Here is a 20,989-nt window from a genome sequence, read left to right as displayed (position 1 = left end):
GGAATTGGCTGCACTAATCCAAATAAAGGATAGTAGACTGAATTAAGAAGGTAGCAATAGAGGTGGTGAATACTTCATCCAATTCTGGATGTATTCTGAAGGTAAGAGCAGACAGAATTTGCTGATGGATAGGAAAAATGAGTAAAAGAAAAGGGAAAGTTAAGAGGCCAGGCACAGGGATGTACATCTGTAATTCCAGCAGCTCAGGAGGATGAGACAGGAGGATCACAAATTCAAAGCCAGACTCAGCAACTTAGCGAGGCCCTAAAAACCTCAGTAACACTCTGTCTCTAAATAAAATACAAAAAAGGGCTGCATATTAACAAACCTCAGTTATTAAGTGCCCCTGAGTTCAATCCTCGGTACCAAAAAAAAAAAAAAAAAAAAAAAAAAAAACTCCCAGATACTTGGTCTGAGTCCCTGGAAGGATGGAGTTATCATTGTTGAAAGGAAAAGATTGTAGGAGGTAAGGTTTGAATGGGAGGAGAGATCTGCTAATTTTTGAGAGACCTATTAGATATTAGATAGGCAAAAGAATAGGCAAGATTGAAACTGAAGTGACAGGTCTGGGCTAGATAAACAATTCAGAAATATAATTGTACTGTATAGTTTTCCAATTTTAAAGTGCTGAAATTTTTCTCCAGGTATTAATTATTCAATACATACATGTTAAATAGGAAACAAAAATGAGGAATCAGGAATCTAATTAAGGAGTCAGAAGTATATGCAAACTACATCAAGGAATGAAAGGAATTGATAAGGAAGGTAGTAAGAAGCATCATGCAAAAAAATCAAATATTTATATAATTTTCAGGTTGCAAACTGGCACACTGACATCAAATGTGCTACATTTTACATTTAAACTGGCCCCTGATGTGTAGTTGATGTCATCATATAGGCCTAAAGGCAAAAATTCCAAATAGAGTGTTTTGCTTGTTTTGGGTACTGGAGACTGAACCCAGAGGCACTTCACTATTCAACTACATCCATCCCAGTTCTTTTTATCTTTTGAGACAGAGTCTTGTTATGTTGCTCTGGCTGCCTTCATACGAGAGAACCTCCTGCCTCAACCTCCCAAGTGGCTGGGGTTATAAAAACTCTCTTTTAAACATATTCTAAATAGAAGGTGGATGAAAGAACCCTTAAGTAATTGAACTTGTACCGTGTTTTTTCCCTTCAATTCATCCTAGACATTATGATACATTTATCTTTCTATGTCCATATAACTTTGTTTTTATCTTTTCAAATGGGTTAAGATTTGGAATTATAGTTAATTTCATCCATTTTTTAAATTTCCCCACCCCTCCAGGCTTTCTCCATCAGAGTTTCTCATCTAAAGCAAAAAACACAGAAAAATGACTTCTCATTTCTTAAAATTCTCTCAGTGGTTGTATATAACTATTACCATTCTAGAGGCATAGGGGAGGAATAATTTCACAAATAGATAACAGCAACAACAGCAGCAGCTGTTACCTTTTTAGTAATGAAAACACTCAGGTCCCACCCAGACATAACTGAATTTAGAATCTTTGGAGGTGGGACCCAGCACTCTGCATATTAACAAGCCCTCCAAACGATTCTAAAATATGCTACACTTTGAGAACCACTGGCTTAGAGCAGTAAGGCTCAATTTCCTCAAGGAATGTCAAATGAAAAAGGTTACTAGACTATAAAATTCTTGAAAACTTAAACTTATTATTCTACATTTTCTCTTGCCTTATACATTTGACATTTAACCCATACAGAGTTTTTGAGTAGTTAAAAAATCAGAAATAACCCCTCCCTCTTAAACTCCCTATTTCTTCTCATTTTATGAAATCAAGTTATAAGTTAAACCTTTATTGTCTCTTCTTAGTGCTATTTTATAGAAAAAGTAATGACTTTCTAATCAGAATATACAACTTTTAAAATAAATCTGTTGATGTCAAGTTACATTTCAAATATAGGTAAAACGTGGCCACACTGGTCACACAGCAAACACACCCCTTCACAAAAGTAGAAAAATCACTTTCTAGAAATAGAAACAAATATTTTGAAACCACAGATGCTTTATTTATTGTCAATAATGCATGCCCTTCTCATTCTTTGCTCTGTATATTAAATATGGAAGAAAAGAACCATAACATTGATAGAGTGCTATCCAGCTTTGTAAGGACATGCCATGCCATGACATGACATGCCAGCGTCATTTCCCCCACTGTCCTATCAGTACAATACTGTTCCTAAACTAATCTCAAGACTATTCACAATAACTCCTTCATTCATATAATGTGGCAAGTTTTCTGATCAACATTTATTTTCCTGGTTATATTCCATACAACTCCAAAAGTGCCAAAGAGTGGAGAAAGCCAGAGAACAGTTTGTTGATTCTTTGTGTCCCAAGCTGAAACCATTTTAATTGTACTCTAATTTTATTTCCCAAGGGGTCCCAGGTAAAGTACAAGTAACATACAGGTAATAGGTGAGGGGAAAATAAATATTGTGGAAGGCAGTGTAGAACACATGGAAACAATATTGGTTTAAGATCCTTTTAGTTTGACTTAATTCCAGCCTTCACTTGCCATCATTTTATAACAGAGATAGAAGCCAAAATATCATATTCTGTCTCATATTGTTGACATTTAGTGCTTATTTTAAAATACAAACTCCTTGAGAATAAGAAGCGTATGTTTTTGTTTTTTTAATATTTGTTCTTTAGTTTCAATTGGACACAATATCTTTATTTTACATTTATGTGGTGCTGAGGATCGAACCCAGTACCCCATGCATGCTAGGCGAGCGCTCCACCACTGAGCCACAACCCCAGACCCAGAAGTATGTTCTAAACATCTCAGTATTCACCTGCATTATTTTTACGAAGGTATTTAATGAATATTTATTTAATACTGGAACAGATTTTAATATCCCAGAAAAAACTTCTTGCCAAGACCAACATTTGCCAATTCACAGCTTACCTCTTAATTTGTTTTAGTCAACTTTTTTCCTGATGTGACTAAAAGACCTCACCAGAACAATTGTAAAGGAGAAGTTTATTTAGGGGCTCACTGTTTCAGAGCTCTCAGTCAATACTCAGCTCCATTTCTAGGGGCTCAAGGTAAGGCTGAACATCATGGTGGAAGAGTAAGTAGGTGGAGGGAAGCAGCATACTTGATGATCAGGAAGCAGAGATAGAGAGAGAGACTCCACTCACCAGATACAAATACATATCCCAAATGCATGCCCCAATGACCCACCTCCTCCAGCCACACCCTACCTACCTTCAGTTACCAGTTAATGCCATCATAACTCAACGATTTCTCCTCTGAACATTCTAGAAAAGTCTCACACATAAACTTTGGGGGACAATTCACATTCAAACCATATAAAGATAAACTTTCATTACTTCTAGATCTCACCACCAACTGCATTTTTTCTATCACACTTTTATCAAAGGACAAATCTGATCTTGTCCAATTCTATTTTAAAATCTTTCAAAGGCTCACAGAAAAACTCCTTGCCAAGACCAACATTTGTTAATTCACAGCTTATCTCTTAAGTAACTCAGCCCTACCACTGAACTAAAGCTCTTGGAATGTTCTCCCCCACCAGTAACTCCTCCCCAATAGACAAAACTCCTGCAGATTATTCAGGACTCAGTTTAAGTCATTTTTCTATCATGTTCCCTGATCATAGCTCTCCAACCCTCAACTAAGTTAAATATTCTACCCAACTTGATAGTACTTTCAACTTACTAACTAAATCTGCAATTGTTTATCTGCTTCCCCAGTTATGTGATAAACTCCTTGAGGATAAGTATCACATACTCAGTTTTATAACCACATAACCAAATCACAGTTTCAAGCACATGAAATACTTCTAATGAACATTATTTACTGAACACAATAATAAAGTCCTGTGTTCTCAACATTACTTTCCAATTTAAGATTATTATTATATTTTCCTGGCTGCTTACAAATAATTTTTTTTAAGTATAGCAGCCCAATAGAATAAAAGAAAACATTTCTAGGGTCCTATTCTGAAGTCACATTTATTATGATACAAAAGTAAAGTCAGCATTATATTTTTCAAAGAACAGAAAAAAATATTTTACAAAAACTTGTTATTCTGGGGGCTGGGAGGAAAGCTCTTTTCCTGAGAGATTACAGTCACCAAACTTGGTATGATCCTAAGTTAAAACAAGCAATAGCAGAGATGATGAAAGAAGAAATAGAAAGAAGCTGCCATTCAGCCTAAAATGTCATATTGGGACCACAAGGTAACAAGCTTGGATGACTAAACAGAAAGACAAATGAGCCTGAATTCCTAATAGCATTGTGGATCCACCACACAGTCCTGGACACTCGATCTTTAATGTCTCATTACTTGAGGGGAAATATCCCCCAATTTGATTTTGTGGTGCTAAAGATGAACCCAAGTCTAGACCAGTGCTTTAGCAATGAGCTATACCCCTCAACCCCTTTTCTGTGTTTTGAGAAGGGGTCTTATGTTGCTCAGGTCTGTCTTAAACACCCAGGCTCAATGATTCTCCTGCATCAATCTCCAGGGTAGCTGGAACTATAAGTGCATATCACAATTCTCCCTAATTTGGGGGGGGGGGCGTGGGAGCAGTTTGGGAGGCTGAGGCAAGAGGATCAAAAGTTCAAAGCCAACCTCAGCAACTTAGCAAGACCCTGTCTCAAAAATAAAAGATCTCAGTGGTCAACCATCCCTGAGTTCACAGTTCACCCTAATTTTTTTTTTTTTGGGGGGAGGCATACTAGGGATTTAACTCAGGGGCACTTAACCACTAAGCAACATCCCCGGCCCTATTTTATATTTTATTTAGAGACAGGGTCTCACTGAGTTGCTTTGCACTTTGCTTTTGCAGAGCTGGCTTTGAACTCTCAATCCTCCAGCCTCAGCCTCCAGAGCCACTGGGATGACTGGCATGTACCACCATGCCCAGCCCTAATTTGTTTATATAACTCATTTTTTAAATTTCTGTAACTGTTGCATATGATTCCTATTTAACAGCAAAGATAATACAAAGTTAGAAAAAAATTCAGCAAACAGTTTGTATAACAATAGATAGGAGAGAAGATTCTTAACACAGGAACATTAGAAGTCATAGAAAGGATGTTGTAAATTGATCATATGAAATGCTTTGCTAAAGAAAAATTCATGATAAATAATACAAACTAAGACCAAAAAAAAGATTGACAAAACATGTTTGCAAATAAGAATTATATCCATAACAAATATATCAAAGAGCACCACAATTTGGTAAGAAAAAAATGAGTAAAGATATGAATAAGCAATTCATAGAACTAAAAAACAAAATGAGAGAACAGGGCTGGGTGCTGTAACACATACATGTTATCCCAGCAGTTTGGGAGGCTGAGGCAAGAGGATCAAAAGTTCAAAGCCAAACTCAGCAACTTAGCAAGACCCTGTCTCAAAATTAAAAATAAAAGGGCTGGGGATGTCGCTCAGTGGTCAACCATCCAAGAGTTCAATCCCTGGTACCAAGAAAAAAAAACGACAGGTGTGGTGTCACATGCCTGTAATTCCAGCAACCAAGGAGGCTGAAGCTGAGGCAGGAGGATCACAAATTCAAAGTTAGTCTTAGCAACTTAGCAAGATCCTATCTCAAAATAAAAAAGAAAAAGTATTGGGATGGATGTATTTCGATGGTAAAGCACCCCTGGGTTTAATCCCCAGTGCCCAAAAATAAATCAAAATGGCCAATGAAGATACTTAAAAATGCTTAGCCTCATAAGTAGTTAAGGAAATGCAAAATTAAGCACCATAGAAGCCTTTTGTCTTTTTTTATTGTCAAAGAAGAGCATTCAGTAATAGTAAATTTGTAGGGAAAACAGCCACTCTTAGACATTGATGGTAACAATAAGAATTGTGCCAGTATCTCTGCAAAACAATTTGGCATCATGATTAAAATTCAATTGGTGAATATTATGTATATAAATATTTATTATAACATATTATTGTAGAACAGTAGATTAATTATATGTCCAAACGAGCAGTTACGGTTTCAGATGCTACAGAACAAACTACCCCATATTTAGAGTTTTGAAACAACACCATGTTATTTCTTACAACTCTGTAAGTTGATTTGAAGTTTCTTTGCTGATTTCATTTCTGGCTTCTCTGCTGGTGCATTCAGCTAAGGGTCAGCTGGACTAGTAGATCCAAGATAACTCACTTTAATGTCAGCTGGTTGTTGGCTGGGTATCATGGTTCTCCTGTAACAGACCTCTTATCCTTCTATAGGCTAGACTAGCTTTCTTGCTAGCAATTGTAGGAAAGCATTCTTTGCAGCTTCTTAAGGATTTGGCTCCAGAACTCAAAGATTACTTCTGGATGGAAGAAGCAGTAAAGGGACATTGCAAAGAGAAATATATACTAGGATGGGAGACATTTATTTTATTTATTTATTTATATATATATATATATATATATATATATATCTCGTGTGTGTGTATACATATATATACATATATACATACACATATACATATATACATACACCACCACAGTTAGGTGGCAGAAAGTTGTCTGGATGTATGTGTGTGTACATACTCACACACACTGAAATAACTATATAACTGTTAAAAAGAATGCTTTATGTATTCACATGAAACTTTTTCAAGATATGATAAGTAAACAAAACAGAACCCAAGGTACAGAATATTTAACATTACCATTTGTGTGTGAAAAAATCATGTACATATGTTATCACATCCATGTATGCTTGTAATTCCTCAAAATTTATTTTAAGATTAACTAATGAGGCATGCAAAAAAGTTAGCATGCTGGCTGATGATGCAGGGCAGGGAGGCCCTGTTAGCACAATTACCTCAGATAAGGACAATTAGGGTTATGTGGGGATAGGGAGTTGTACAGAGTTATGGGTCTAGGGAGAGGTGGTAGATTCATAAAAAGGTATAGGCCCATTGGCAGTCCATGATGTACAATGATGAGGCAGATGTAGGAGAATGGTAACACAGTCATGGTTTGGATACGAGAAATTCCCTATAAGCTCCTATGTTAATGCAGGATTATTCAGAAGTAAAATGATTAAATTATGAGAGCTGTAGCCTATTGGTCCATCCAAGTTTGAATGGACCAACTGAGCGGCAATGTATGCAGGAGGGGCATGGATGGAGGAGATGGGTCACTCACTGCAGGTATACCTTGAAAGGTTCATCTTCTCTATGGCCCCACCCATTTCTCTCTCTCTCTGATTCCTGGCTGCTGTGAATGGACAAGTGCTCCTCCACCATGCCCTTCTGCCATGATGTTCCACTTCACCTTGGGCCTACAGCAATGGACTTGGCCAACGACAGACTATACCTCTGGAATTGTAAGCCAAAATAAACTTTCCCTCCTCTAAGTTGTTCTTGTCACAGTGATGAGAACCTAACTAACACATACACATTGAGCAAATAACAACTGGGCACATGATAAATATATTTAGGCAAAAGCCAAGTTAAGTTTCTTACTACCACAGAAAGAATTTATAAACATGAAGAGGGGCAAGGTTAGAAAGAATCTTGGGTATCATACTGGAATTGAAACTACAAAAACAAACTAATGATTTTATAATATATACACATAGTCATAGAAATAATTAAGTACATATACAACTTATTTATATATATACATATGTATACAAACCATACACTTGTATCCTAATTTTATTCATGAAGAATACTTGATAGCAACGACTCCCCAATAGCAATGAGCACACTATGCCCCAAATCTTTACTTTAAATATGACCCTTTACAAAAACAAAAGTCAAAAACAAGGCTCCTTGAAGAAATGGCTGCTTCTAGGACCAGAACAAGCAAAGCACAAGATGAACCAGGAACAACTTGTTCTGCCAGAAAGTACTAAGAAAATGCACAATGAATAAGATAGGAGCATGATAAATAAGCATGGAAGCCAGTTTGATGGGGGCTCCCCCTGGCTAAATAGGGGACAAATTAAATAGCAAAGTAAATAATAATGGTAACAAATCACAACACATTGAATAAAATCAAAATTCATGAGTCTTTTTATGCATTTAATTAATATAAAAGAAAAGTGCCTTATAATATCAACAGTACATATAGAAGAAATAATGGAAATAAATAATGGCAATCATCATAAAAGTGGTTAATTCGTATTGGGAATCATCAATAACACTAAGGCTAATAAGAAGAGGTTTGATTAAGATACCGGCATAGTGAGGGACAATATCTCTACAAATACTTATCAGTTACAAAGGGAAACAAATATTATCTTGTTAACATCACTACTAGTAACATGGTTTGACACTGTATGCCTCTGGATGCAATGTATCAAGAAGGGCACAGCATAATTTGTATGGTATTTCTAACCAGGAAAGCATCATCTGATTGGGGTCATGACGAAACATTACACAGATCTAGAATAAAGATCATTCTACAGAATGCAGGCCCTGTATTTTATAAAATGGCCAAAGACATGAAAGACCAGGGAAAATTGAGGCTCAAGAAATGTAAAGAGTTATGACAACTAAATAGAAAATGTCTTTCTGTTGAGTTGTATTTTGGTTATACAACATAGTGCCTTGTTTTTAAGAAGTATACGCTGGCCTGCTTAAGGTTGATAAGATACACATTTGCAACATGCTCCAAAGGTTTTGGGAAAGACTGATAATCCAGGCACATATGCATGTATTATGGAGACAGGGCAGGCAATGGAAGAAATGCAGCAAAATATTAACAATGGAAGAAATTGGGTGAAGAGATTCTTTGCAGCAGTTCTTTATACTATGTACCATTTAAAATTTGAAATTATTTCAAACTGATGTTTTAAAAATCTGAAATAAAAATGTGATATAGAAAATTCGATGGTTCAGCAAATATGAATCAGTCATTGTCTGAAGCCAGGAAACAGAATGAAAGTTTTGGCTTAATATGCTTATTTACATGCCTTCTTTTACCATACTTGATGCATTAAAAAGGAAAACAATGTTTTTATGCCTACTTGGAGAACTAAGAGCATCTCAATGTTAGTTAAATGAATATTTTCTTCCTGAATTTTAAATGGGCATTTTACAGCTAAATGAGGAAGAGAATCCTGATTTGTTCATCAGTGTAGCCTCAGTCAGCAACTAACAAATTTATGATATGCTCATAATTCCTTGAATAGGAAGTCTACCACAAATATTATTCCAAATAGCAAAAATACAGTGACTTAAAAATATCAAGGATTTTGGTACACTGAAAAGGCGAGACTGTTTAAATCAAGTTAAAATTACACACACACACATACACACACACACACACACACGTCAAACTAAGACTAGAAAAATATCAAGCATTTTCTTTCTTAGGAACTTGAGAAGTATTAATTATCTGCTCTATACCCCTAAAAACAGCAAACTGTTAATAGTTTTTGGTTAAAAAAATTGGAATAAGATGTTTAATATACCAATGAGACTTCTGGAGATAGTGGAAGACCATGTTAAAAAAAAAAAGAGTCTGGAAAAATTAGTAGAATTAATTGTATCAAACTGCTGATAAACACATATCCTACTGATAACAAATAAGTAAAATCATTTTCGAATTTGAAGGAATACATTGTCTTTACAGAAACCAAAACTCTCCCAGGCATTTAGATAGTTAGCCAAATTAAACTCTGAATTTTAAAAGCTGAACATATGTCACATGATTTTCCTAGAGAATAAACACATTTTAGTACATTTTATAGGCTCTTGGTTCCATTGTTGAACTTGAAAAAAAATTATGCATGGCTGAAGATCTATGTTATAGTTACACATAATGAACTTAAGAAGTATGTCTTCCCAAAGGTTTAAATAATAACTGAAAATTATATTTTGATATGTAATTATCCGTTTTAGAACATAAGAGATAATAATACTTTACGAAATTACGATTTGTCAATTTGAAGCAACATTAGAAAATTAAGAACTGTTACAAATCTATTAAAACTTCTTTCCCCCAAGGAGTGTAAGTCAAATCATTTCTAGCATATTACAAGTAAAAAAACATTCAGCAATACTATAAACCAAAATCTGTATGGCTTTCAAAAGAAGATAAAATATTTTTAGGACTATTCCAAAAATAAAATAAAATAAATAAAAATTATCAGGACTGTCAAAAATTAAGCACTCAATGGGAGGCATTTATTATGTTTATTCTTATAGAAAGGATGCAAAACAACCCTGTAAAAAGGTGAAGTGTCTTAAAAATCTATTAGAGAAATCTATAAAGACAGTTGGATAAAGTCAGCATAATATATCTACACTGGTAAATCAACTAAGGAAAGGAATCTTGACATAACACAGAGCCTTGCACATGTAGAGGTGTTCAATAATGGTTTACTGAAATGAAGTGAGCATGAAAAAAATTTTTTTTTAATCTGGAAAAGCAAAAAAAAAAAAAAAAGAAGGCAGTCTGAGGTTGTCTGAAAAATAAAGAGCACAAAAATCACTGTTCCCTAAGCAAGTCACTTTGAAAAAGAAAATACCTAAGCATTTTTAGAATGATGCATGGAAACTCCCTTCAGCTGGTCTCTAATAATGACTGAGCCTACTCTCAAATTCCTTCTGGAAATGTATCATGTATAAAGTCTAACTGGAATAACTATTTTAAAATTTAACTTAAATGAATGCTGTGTGTATCACCAAAGAAGGAAAAATTACCAAAAGCAGCAAGAACCTTTTCTACTCTCCATTCAGTAAGAATCAGATGAACTTAATTCATAATTCTTCCATCTACTGTATTTATATATATGAAAATCAGCAGAACTTTTACCTACAAGTAGGTTGTAAATACACACGTTTCACTTTCACAAGTCTGAGTATATATACATACACACACACACACACACACACACACACACACACACACACAAAATGAAAGGAAAGACAATCAACTCTCTCAAAAGTGGGCAGTGCCTTAAGAATTCAAAAGGGTGGGGCTTGGGTTGTGGCTCAGGGGTAGAGCGATTGCCTCACATGTGCCAGACTCTGGGTTTGATCCTCAGCACCACATAAAAGTAAATGAATAAAATAAGGATATTGTGTCCAACTACAACTAAAAAATAAGTATTAAAAAAAATACAAAAGGGTGGCAAAAACTTTATCTCCCATGTCTAAGCAGCTACCTGTGGTAGTCCTTGCATAGGAGAGTCTGCATGATTTTAGAGCTCTTTGGTATTGTAAACAGAAAATCCTCAGAGACATGAAGGGGAAAACAAGTGAAATATGAAAATATGGTCCTATCTTTCCCACCCTATCCCAAGGATAAGGAGAATCAATAGACATTAGTTTATTCAAGATTTCACAAAGTTATTGCCCATCAGCTCACTATGACACCCATTTTTTCTTATTTAAGAACTGATCATTTTTACAGAACACAAAAGCCACACCCTTAATAATACACTCAACTCTGAACAGTGCTTGGCTTCTATGACAAGTAAATGTACATTTCCAGAGAGATAGCTGAGGCTACGTCTCCTGAGCCTATTTCAAACTAAAATCTGTTAAGTGTAAGTTACAGGTCAAATAGCTCCAAACCAACTGCTGAGAAGAGGTTGAGGAGAAAAACATTAAATACATCTATTTCTCTTAATGAAATAACGTCTTTCAAGAAACCCATCACCAAAGCTACTGGACTACTAATTTAGAGAATAATAACATTTAATCTGCAAGGCACAGAGTAATATTATTCTTAAATTATTATTTTATTTCTATGGTGCTTTGAAAAGTAGTAAATTCATGAAGGCATATGAGACCTACTCTCTAATCATGGACAGTATTAAAATTATATTTTTATCTAATTTCTGGAAAGTTCTGCAGTATCAGCTTAAGAAAGCAAACCAAGGGGCTGTGGTTTTGCCTCAGTGGTAGAGCACTCACTCGCCTAGCACCAGTGAGGCACTGGGTTTGATCCTCGGCACCACACAAAAATAAAATAAAGATACTGTGCCCACCTACAACGAAAAAATAATTTTTTAAAATGCAATAAAAATTTTTAAAAAGAAAGCAATTAACTTTTAATGAGAAAAAAGGTCTAGTAAAAAAAATCTGAAAATAAACATTAAAGACATTCATAGTTAACTTTTTTTGACTAAGGGGAGGAAGGTAGGCACCAAGGTGTGCAACATCTGCGAGTGGTTAAGGTCGGTTCCTTGGAAATTAATACCTTTTAAAATATAATCTGACACGATCTTTAAAAATCATATTTTAACCACTGTATGTCTCCATTAACAAAGTAAAAGCTTTTAATACAAGGATTTTTCACATCATGCACAAACATTCACTCTTGCAAACTAAGAACTACATGTAAATCAAAACACTTAAAATTATCTAAAGTTATCCAAAACATACTACTTGGAGCCTCAGGGTTTTGTTTTCATATTCTTTCTCAGATCTTAGTTGTAATGCAGTTTTGGAATGGGTCTTCATTTCAATATAAGACTGTTCAATAAGCCATTCCATGTAAATAGAGCTTGAGAGACTAATTCTCAAAACCCACCTCAGGAGATGCTTAATAACATCTCCATCTCCAATTTCCTTCGACTCAAACAGCAGCAAACAGAAAACAGTGCACACTCATAGTTAGGAAAGGAGAGGAGTAAGGGTACACAAAAGCGCCCCATTCTTTTGTTTTGGTGGCAAAAGCAGCAAAACTAAAGATTTACCGAAGCCATCCACACCTATCCCCACCCATCAGAGCCCTGCAGACCCTACCATCCATCAGCTCCTCAAGACACTAGCCAGAGCCTGAGGTTGGTAAAACTCATGGTTTTCCACGTTTCAAAGATGGACTAGGGAGGCTGTGTCTGGGGGTACTGATAGAGAGGGCACAAATCCTTTGAGGACAGAGGGACAAGGCGATGCATCTAGATGGGGAGGATGGGACGCGTCACAGAAACCAGGTGGCTTACAAATTCGTCAGGAGGAAGAGCTCCACAAGGCAGACACAGGATGCTGCCTGTTCAGTGATGGGGACAGACGGACAGTGCTCCAGAAGGGGAGACTCACGCTCCTAAGAGACACGAGAGGGCGTGAACTAGGCAGGTCTGAAGTCGGATCCCAAAATGGGTTGAGACAGCCTCAAACAAACCCATACCGAGAGGCTGAGACTTACGGTTACTTCTTGGGCTCAGGGTAAGGGTTGGCTGGACTCCGCACGTCTGCAATTCTGCCTCCGCCGCGGCCGCCCCTGCCTCTCGCGCCGAGCCGGTGTCCTGAGGTACCCTCCCCGCCCCACCCACCTGGATAGGCGCCCCTTCCTCGCGCGCCTGGGTGCACCCGCTAAACGGAGGCTGCCGGGGTGCAGGGTGCGCACTGGAGGCCCGCGGAAAGCGTAGCGTGAGCCGAGGGCACCGAGTAGAGGCTCAGACTGGGCGGGCGCCCCCCATCCCTCTCTGGCCGCCGCGCCGCCTCTCTCGGGGGAGGGGAAGAGGGGGCGGTGGCTCTTGCCTCCGCCTCACGGTCAAGTCCGGCTCATGCTCGAGCCTTGCGCGCGCGCGCGCGCGCAGCCCCGGCCACCCTCCTCCCCTCTCCTGCCTCCGGCTCCGTCGCTTCCGCCGCCACCACCGCGGTCTCCGAGCCGCCCGCCACCAGTCCCAGAAAGCCTTGTAGCCCGGGCCAGCAGCGGGCAGGAACGGTAGCACCTCTGCTGCCGACCCGGAAGTTCTTCCGCCACCAACCGCGAGGCTGCGAGGGGTGTGAACCCGGAAGCGATTTTCTCACCCGGAGAGCGGCAGGATGAAAAGATAGGGCCTTTGAAGATCTGGGAGCCCATAATTTCTGGAAAAAGTGCAAGGGTGAACGGTGCTCAGGCGCGAGGAAAGGGAGGGACAATAAAAAGCGGGTGCGCAAAAGGTTCTCCGACGCCAGAGACCCGAGCTCTCGGGGTGTGGGGTGGCGAGCGCGAGAGAACGCGCCGGGCGTCTTCTGGTGGCGACCGAGGGTCTTGCTGCTACAGGAAGTGGGGCCGGGCTGCTGTGCCTGGGAGAAGGAAGGAGGGATGAAAAAACGGTGACGGTACCCCGCCCCTACGGTGATCGTCCCACCCTGGGCGTTGAATGTAGCGGCCCCAGAGACTGTGGGCCGCCCGCACGGGTGAGACCGCTAGGTTTCCTTCGCGGAAACGAGAAGCGAGATCCAGATTCCAGCGAAAGAAAAGAACTCGGAGACCGAATCACCTCCGTATCTAGTTTCTCCAGGCAAGGAATTTCTTTCTACGAATAGTTACTGAGAAGCCAAAGCTACCTTTGAGGTGGAAACTGCGCAAAGAAGCTTGCAGTTTTCCTTGAAGGGTGGTAGCGGAGGTGGGGGAGTGAAAGGCAGAGTGTTTGTTGTCAGGTAGGAAAACCCGAGTCGGAGCTTGTCATCATAACTCACTTTCCCTTTCTTCTGTTTTTGAGGCTTTTCGTTTTCTTTCTTTGCTTTTTCTCCATCGTGCTTTTAGCTTCACCAGAAGTCTTCTTATCTAGCTGGCCTAACTAACAATCTCAGTTCCATTACTTTCCCACTCTCCCAGAGAGCTGTGTCTCTTTAGAGTTTGTTTGCAAGCAGTCTAACATATTATTCTGCCCACGGGCACCAAATGTTTCTTCTCTACCGCCCCTTCTCCAGTCATAGTCACACCCAAAAATGCCCTTGTGTATTTTAAAATGATACCACCCCCAACACTTCATTTCTGAGGCCTCATTACTTAGTATTTTGTTATTTTTGCCTAAGCATTTTCTGTTATTGAGTGGGAAATATGACAAAATGCCACGTTTCCTGTACATAGTCACTTAAACCGTCATTAAAACTCAGTCTCAACATTTCATAACATATCTAGTTATATCTTCATTATTGTTAGCTCATGTTGTTTTCTTCCTATCCATTTGTATGTGTTCTCTATCTTTTCAGGCTTTACCTTCATTATTAATATAGGAATATTATTTCCCTAAGAAAAGCCTTTGTTTACTTATTTCATGTCACAGGAAGAATGTATATTTCAAATAGTCAAGTGTGAATATTTCTGGAAAGCCAGTTTTAAGAATGTTTTGGGAATGCTAACATTAAAAAGAAAAAAAAACTAAGTGATGAGCATTAACAAATAAAGCACTTGACTGATTTCTTAGCCTAGGTTGGCCAAGACAGGAATTGATTTGCTTCAAATTCATTTTGGAAAACTAAGAGTTACTTGATTTCTCCTTGTAGATTTGTAGATACTTAATGGCAAAACTTGTTTGTGTAATTGTGCCATGTATATTATACAATGTCTTCACAGTACATTGTCTTTTAGGGGGTTTTCAGTCTTTAAGGAGGTGTCCATACATCTCATTCACTTGTATAATTTATGGAAAATGAGTGTGCTTTAATCTGAATCATTGTTTCAAATCATTATTTGCAAAATATTTTATAACCTAGTGACTTTTTTATGCCTAAAAGACAAATTCTTAACTGTCATTAAGATCTATGAAAATATGTATCTTCATTTTGAAATTTTTTTACCTTTAACAGAAGGAATTTAAAAGACTATAGGAAAATCTTAAATTATAAGCTAATATTTTGAATAGTTCCATGATAAAGATACAATCAAAGTTATCTCTGGTTTGCCTTTTTGGTACTATCAAGTGGAAGATATACAAGTAAACATTTTTTAATTGTTTCCAAAGTGATTATTGGAAATAAAAGATTTTCAAGTTGGGATATAATACTCTATTTTTTACTTTGCCACCAATTGTGTCATTTAATCTTTAAGGAATTTTTGTTTGTTTTGTAAAGCAATGGGAAATCCAGAAAACATAGAAGATGCGTATGTTGCTGTTATTCGGCCGAAGAATACTGCCAGTCTCAATTCTCGGGAATACAGAGCTAAGTCATATGAAGTGAGAAAATTTAATGACATTTGATTTTCTACACTGAATGTCATTCTATACTATCATTAACATATAAAACCTTATAATATGTTTTATTTATTTATTATATATTTTAAACCTTATTGATAAGCTGGTTATTCTAGATCTCTATCCATCATTGTCTTTCTGCTGCATGCCTTTTGAGCATTTAACTATTTGATTTATGTGTGTAGGTTATTATATAGTAAAAGTTATTCCTTTGAGCTTTTCTTACAATTTATATACTTAAGATTTAGTACAGTTTGTAGAATGGTTCTCAAAAATGAAAAAACTACAAAAGTCAACTCCTCAAAATGTTTGTGTAAACATTGTTCTCATTTTCCCAGTTTATTTTTAACTATTTAATGTATATTTTTTCCCTTAAGTTCTACGCAATCAAGTGACTTCTCTGTGGTCTTGAATTGGATTACATACATTGGTAAACTTGTAATTCAGGCAAAAATATATCTAACTGAATTGTTATCTTTTCTATACAACAGATGCCTAGCACTATGAATTACTTTTAATCTAACCTAATTCCTCTAGTATTTTACTTAAACTGCTCTTTTCAGGTTTTCTGAAACCTGTTAAAGGGTACTACAGGGATTTTCTGTAGACTGTTGCTCCAGCAACGAGTTTGCTTATTCCTTCTCAATCGTGGCTACACTGATGAATTACCTGGAAATTTTTTGAAACTGTTAGTATCAGAACTCCAGTTCCTAGACATTCTGATTTAATAGGTCTGAGATTAGGGATGGGTGTTGATATTATTATTCTAAAGCTATTCTACTTTATTACTAGACATATTACTAGAGCCGAGAACGGCTGTTAGCATATTACAGTATTTTAGGTAAGGCACATTTTATTTTAAACTTTCTCTTACTGATATTTTTCTCATTTAAGATTCTATTGCATGAAGTTCCCATTGAAGGACAGAAAAAAAAGAGAAAGAAAGTTTTGTTGGAAACTAAACTTCAAGGCAATAGTGAAATTACACAAGGCATATTGGATTATGTCGTAGAAACCACCAAGCCAATTTCTCCAGCAAACCAGGGTATCAGAGGTAGGAAACTTTTCTTTATTTTTCTTAACTCAGTTTTCTTTAAATGCTTGTAAAAATAAGATATATTTTAAAATATACAAAAATCAAAAGTTTTTTTTACATTTGAAAAACTTACAAAACAAAGTTTTTTATTAATTATATCAAGCCTTTTAAGAAGTAATTCAACTATAATTTTTCTCAAAACTTGAAAAGCATTTAAAGAAATCACAGTGTTAATGATTTGGTCAGTAGAGAAAGGAAATGAAGTAGTGATTTGAAAACTATGGACAGGAAATAAAAGAGAATAAAACAATGGCATTTGTAGGTAAATGGATGGTGTTGGAGAAGATAATGCTAGGTAAAGTTAGCCAATCCCAAAAAAACAAATGCTGAATGTTTTCTCTTATATAAGGAGGCTGACTCATTGTGGGTAGGGAGGGGGAGCATGGGAGGAATAGATGAATTCTAGATAGGGAAGAGGGGTGGGAAGGAAAGGGAGGGGCAGGAGATTAGCAAGGATGGTGGAATGAGATGGACATCATTATTCAAAGTACATGTATGAAGACACGAATTGGGTATCAACATTCTTTATATACAAACAGATATATGAAAAATTGTGGTATATATATGTGTAATAAGAACTGTAATGCATTCTGTTGTCATTTTTTTTTAATCAATTAAAAATTAAAAAAAAAAAAAACTATGGGCTAGGGTTGTGACTCAGCAGTAGAATGCTTTGCCTTGCACATGTGAGGCACTGGGTTCAATCCTCAGCACCAAATAAAAATAAATAAATAAAATAGAGGTATTGTGTCCAATGACAACTAAAAAAAATAAATATTTAAAAATAAAAACTATAATCAATTACAAATTACATTTGCTGAAAGTTTAGTTTTCTAGGTAGGTATCATTGAACTACTATTTTTATGTTTCTACTCCAGTATAAGAGAAATTATAAACCACTATCTATAACTAAGTAAAAGTTAACATTCATGGATTATGGGAAATCCTGGAAGTTACCAGATAGCAGGGATTTTCTTTCCATTTGACCATAGAAATAAGTCCCTTTTCTAAGAGTGAAACTAATGTGTAGACATACTAACCTTGAAAGATTGAGGCACCATTTAAAATATTAATGTATAGACAGTAAAAGTGATTAAAAATTGATGACCCAATTTCTCAGGGTATATCCTTTTAACAAGCAAAAGTGGTCAGAAATTACAGAAACTATAAACTATGCCTAAGATTCAGGCATCATAATTAAAAAGATAATGCTTGCTTCAATCAAAAAGAAGTTGAAACCAATTGTTAGTGAGATAAAGAGTACCTCTCTGTGTCTGCTTTTGGTTTTTAAAGTTTATTCAGTTTTTTTGTCGTCGTTCCCCTGTAGAAATTAGGTGTCTGATTCACCTGTTTTAGTAAAGATTATTTGTTGCAGACATACAGCCAGGTCTTATGATTTTTTAATTTTTTTCCAATTTGTTTTCTAGACATAATCTAGCTGAGCTATACAGCTGTGTTATGACTTTCTGAGGTACCATTCACTTTATTATATGATTCGAATAGGTTACTTCCACAGAAGAGCTTTAAGGGTTTTTGTGAGTTGGGACTCTGTTATAACTCAAGATTGTAAGAAGTTCCTCCATAACTTTGCAGATCTTTGATATATATTCTGAATCTCACAAAAAGAGTCCTTTTTCCCTGATTATTGGATTTTTTTTTTTTTAAATAAAATGATCTAGAAACCATTTTTACCCTAGGGGGAAAGAAGCAGGATGAGGGGAAAGAGGAACATCCTTTTGGGATTAAAGTGTGTGAAAGACTGTGGATATCACAAATTTGCCAGTCTTTTTTACCTTAGTCCTTTGATTTCTCTGTCAAATTTTCATCTTCCATGATTGCCAAATTGTTATAGTTATCAAGATTTATCCTGAGACTGAATCCATGAGACAGAAATCTGATTAGTCTGTGAGGTATTTGAGATGAAATAGATAAGTAGTAATTTGCTGTGCATAAGCCAAGCTTTGCTACTAGGTTCATTCACCCAAAAGTGGGATGGGAGAGGTGTCAGTATTAACAAAAATTCCCCTGGCCCAGAGTACTAGGCAGTTTCCCTTAGGAAGAATTATAAATGAAGCATGCCTAGCAAAATTTTACCCATTTAGACAATAAAATATACTAATATATTTTCAGGCAGCTTTTAATGAACACAAATAGAGGAATTTACTATTAATCTCCTTTTCAATTGAGCTTTTGTAAATGTCTAAGGGTTTGGGGGGTCTTTGTTTTGTTTTGTGTTAGTTTGGGTTTTTGGTGTTGGAGATGAAACTCAGGAACTCACACATGCTAATAAGCAGGTGCTATGTCCCAATGATTCATTGTATAAATGTCACATGGAAATCATAAACAACTATAGTAGCAATAGGTATGCTTTGCATTTTGTGTAGTACTCTATATGATTTGCTACCACATTTATTCCTGAAATTCTCTAATTGGTCCTGTGAGTTGGTATGTGGACATTTTCACAACTGTAATTAGAAATGCAGATATAGGTTGTCACCTATAAAGAGCATGTTGCTGTTAATTGAGGAATTAGAACTAAACCCTCACATCTCATTTTGAAGTCAGTGCCTTTTTTCCTTCCACAACAGATCTCATAGTTACAGATATGATTTGTAAAATACGCAGTTCAACAGTAAATCTGAACCAGATCTGGGAAAGCAGCAAAGCAGGAAGGATCAAGTAAATAGGAGACCTCAAGACAGACAAAAGAGGGCTGGGGCTATAGCTCAGTGGTAGATCACTTGCCTCTACACGTGTGAGGCACTGGGTTCAATCCTCAGCACCACGTAAAAATAAATAAATAAAGATATTATGTTCTTCTACTACTAAAAAAAATTTTTAAAAAGACAAAATAGTGTCTAGACATAATAAATGTCGACATTTATTAGAATGTTATTCTATATCTAACATTTATACTTTGAACAAGTGTCCATTTTGAAAAATAATTTTGGGGACTATAATAGAAAAGGCCTTAAGAACTAGAAATAATGGGGCTGGGGTTGTAGCTCAGCGGTAGAACACTTGCCTAGCATGTGCAAGGCCTTGGGTTCGATCCTCAGCATCACATAAAAAAATAAATTAATTAATTAAGGGTATTGTGTCCGACTACACCTAAAAAATAAATATTAAAAAAACTAGAAATACTGATATTTTATGAATACATGAAATTATTTATCTGTTTAACTACTTATCCACAGAGGCATCCCATTGCTAGCTATTGTATTTCTTGAGGGGAGAAGATCGGAAATTGATAAATTTGATAAATATCATAGCAAAGGAACCTAGACAATGAGAGGTTTTAGAGTATAAGATTAGTAGTTTATTAGTGATGGCCCACTTAATGCCAAATTAAGGTAAACAGACTCAAGAATTGTGATTACGACTCAGAACATTAGTTTGTAGCCCAATCAGATTCTAATAAAAGTTAATATTGAGGATGGAAGATGAGTATTTAAATAACAAAGAGCTACCATTTAAGATTTTGTAACTTTCATATACTACTCTTCCTCAGTGAACCCAGACTGTAATAAAATTACCACCTTTATCAGAGCTGAGTGAGGAAGTATGTTTGTTAACCTTATAGGATGCCTTGCTGTTGGACCTGCTCTCTCAGTCCTTAGCAGAACAGTTTTCCTTGCTATGCATAGGAAACTTCTCTTCTAGTAAAAGAGAAAAAAAAACTATGACCTCTAATGTACTAGCTTACTACAGGATGATCCTGTATAATCAGAATTATTATTTTTATTAGTATATGTAATAAAACCGATTTTTAAGCATATTTCAGTTCCTCTTATGTTGTCTTAAAAATTTTTTCTTTTCTTTTTAAACTTATTTTTTTATTTGCAGTACATGGGATCAAACACAGATATTATGTTCTTGATCAAACACAGATATTATGCCTTGCCTAAACTAAGACAAGTGCTCTACTACTGAGCTATATCCGTAATTCCTAAAGATTTATTTTCTAATTTGTGAGTTAATTTATCAGA

General features: G+C 36.4%; 2 protein-coding genes across 5 annotated transcripts in view; one reads left to right on the top strand and one right to left on the bottom strand.

Moving 5' to 3' along the window:
• Ankib1 (ankyrin repeat and IBR domain containing 1) overlaps nucleotides 1-13,657 on the bottom strand; it is a 123,573-nt gene extending 109,916 nt beyond the window's left edge. For all 4 annotated transcript variants that reach the window (XM_026413053.2, XM_026413054.2, XM_026413055.2 and 1 more), the window contains exon 1: nucleotides 13,144-13,657. The gene's annotated coding sequence lies outside the window, so the exon portion shown is untranslated. The remainder of the gene's footprint in view (nucleotides 1-13,143) is intronic.
• An 89-nt stretch (nucleotides 13,658-13,746) lies between these two features.
• Krit1 (KRIT1 ankyrin repeat containing) overlaps nucleotides 13,747-20,989 on the top strand; it is a 39,172-nt gene continuing 31,929 nt past the window's right edge. The window contains exons 1-3 of the mRNA XM_026413057.2: nucleotides 13,747-14,227; nucleotides 15,783-15,886; nucleotides 16,799-16,958. Coding sequence (XP_026268842.2) covers nucleotides 15,785-15,886; nucleotides 16,799-16,958 — 262 coding nt within the window. The 5' untranslated portion in view covers nucleotides 13,747-14,227; nucleotides 15,783-15,784. The remainder of the gene's footprint in view (nucleotides 14,228-15,782; nucleotides 15,887-16,798; nucleotides 16,959-20,989) is intronic.

This window comes from Urocitellus parryii, chromosome 3 (genome assembly GCF_045843805.1).
Source record: "Urocitellus parryii isolate mUroPar1 chromosome 3, mUroPar1.hap1, whole genome shotgun sequence".
Taxonomy (NCBI): domain Eukaryota; kingdom Metazoa; phylum Chordata; class Mammalia; order Rodentia; family Sciuridae; genus Urocitellus; species Urocitellus parryii.
Note: the sequence above shows the minus strand (reverse complement) of the source record. Positions and strands in the feature narration are given on the sequence as shown.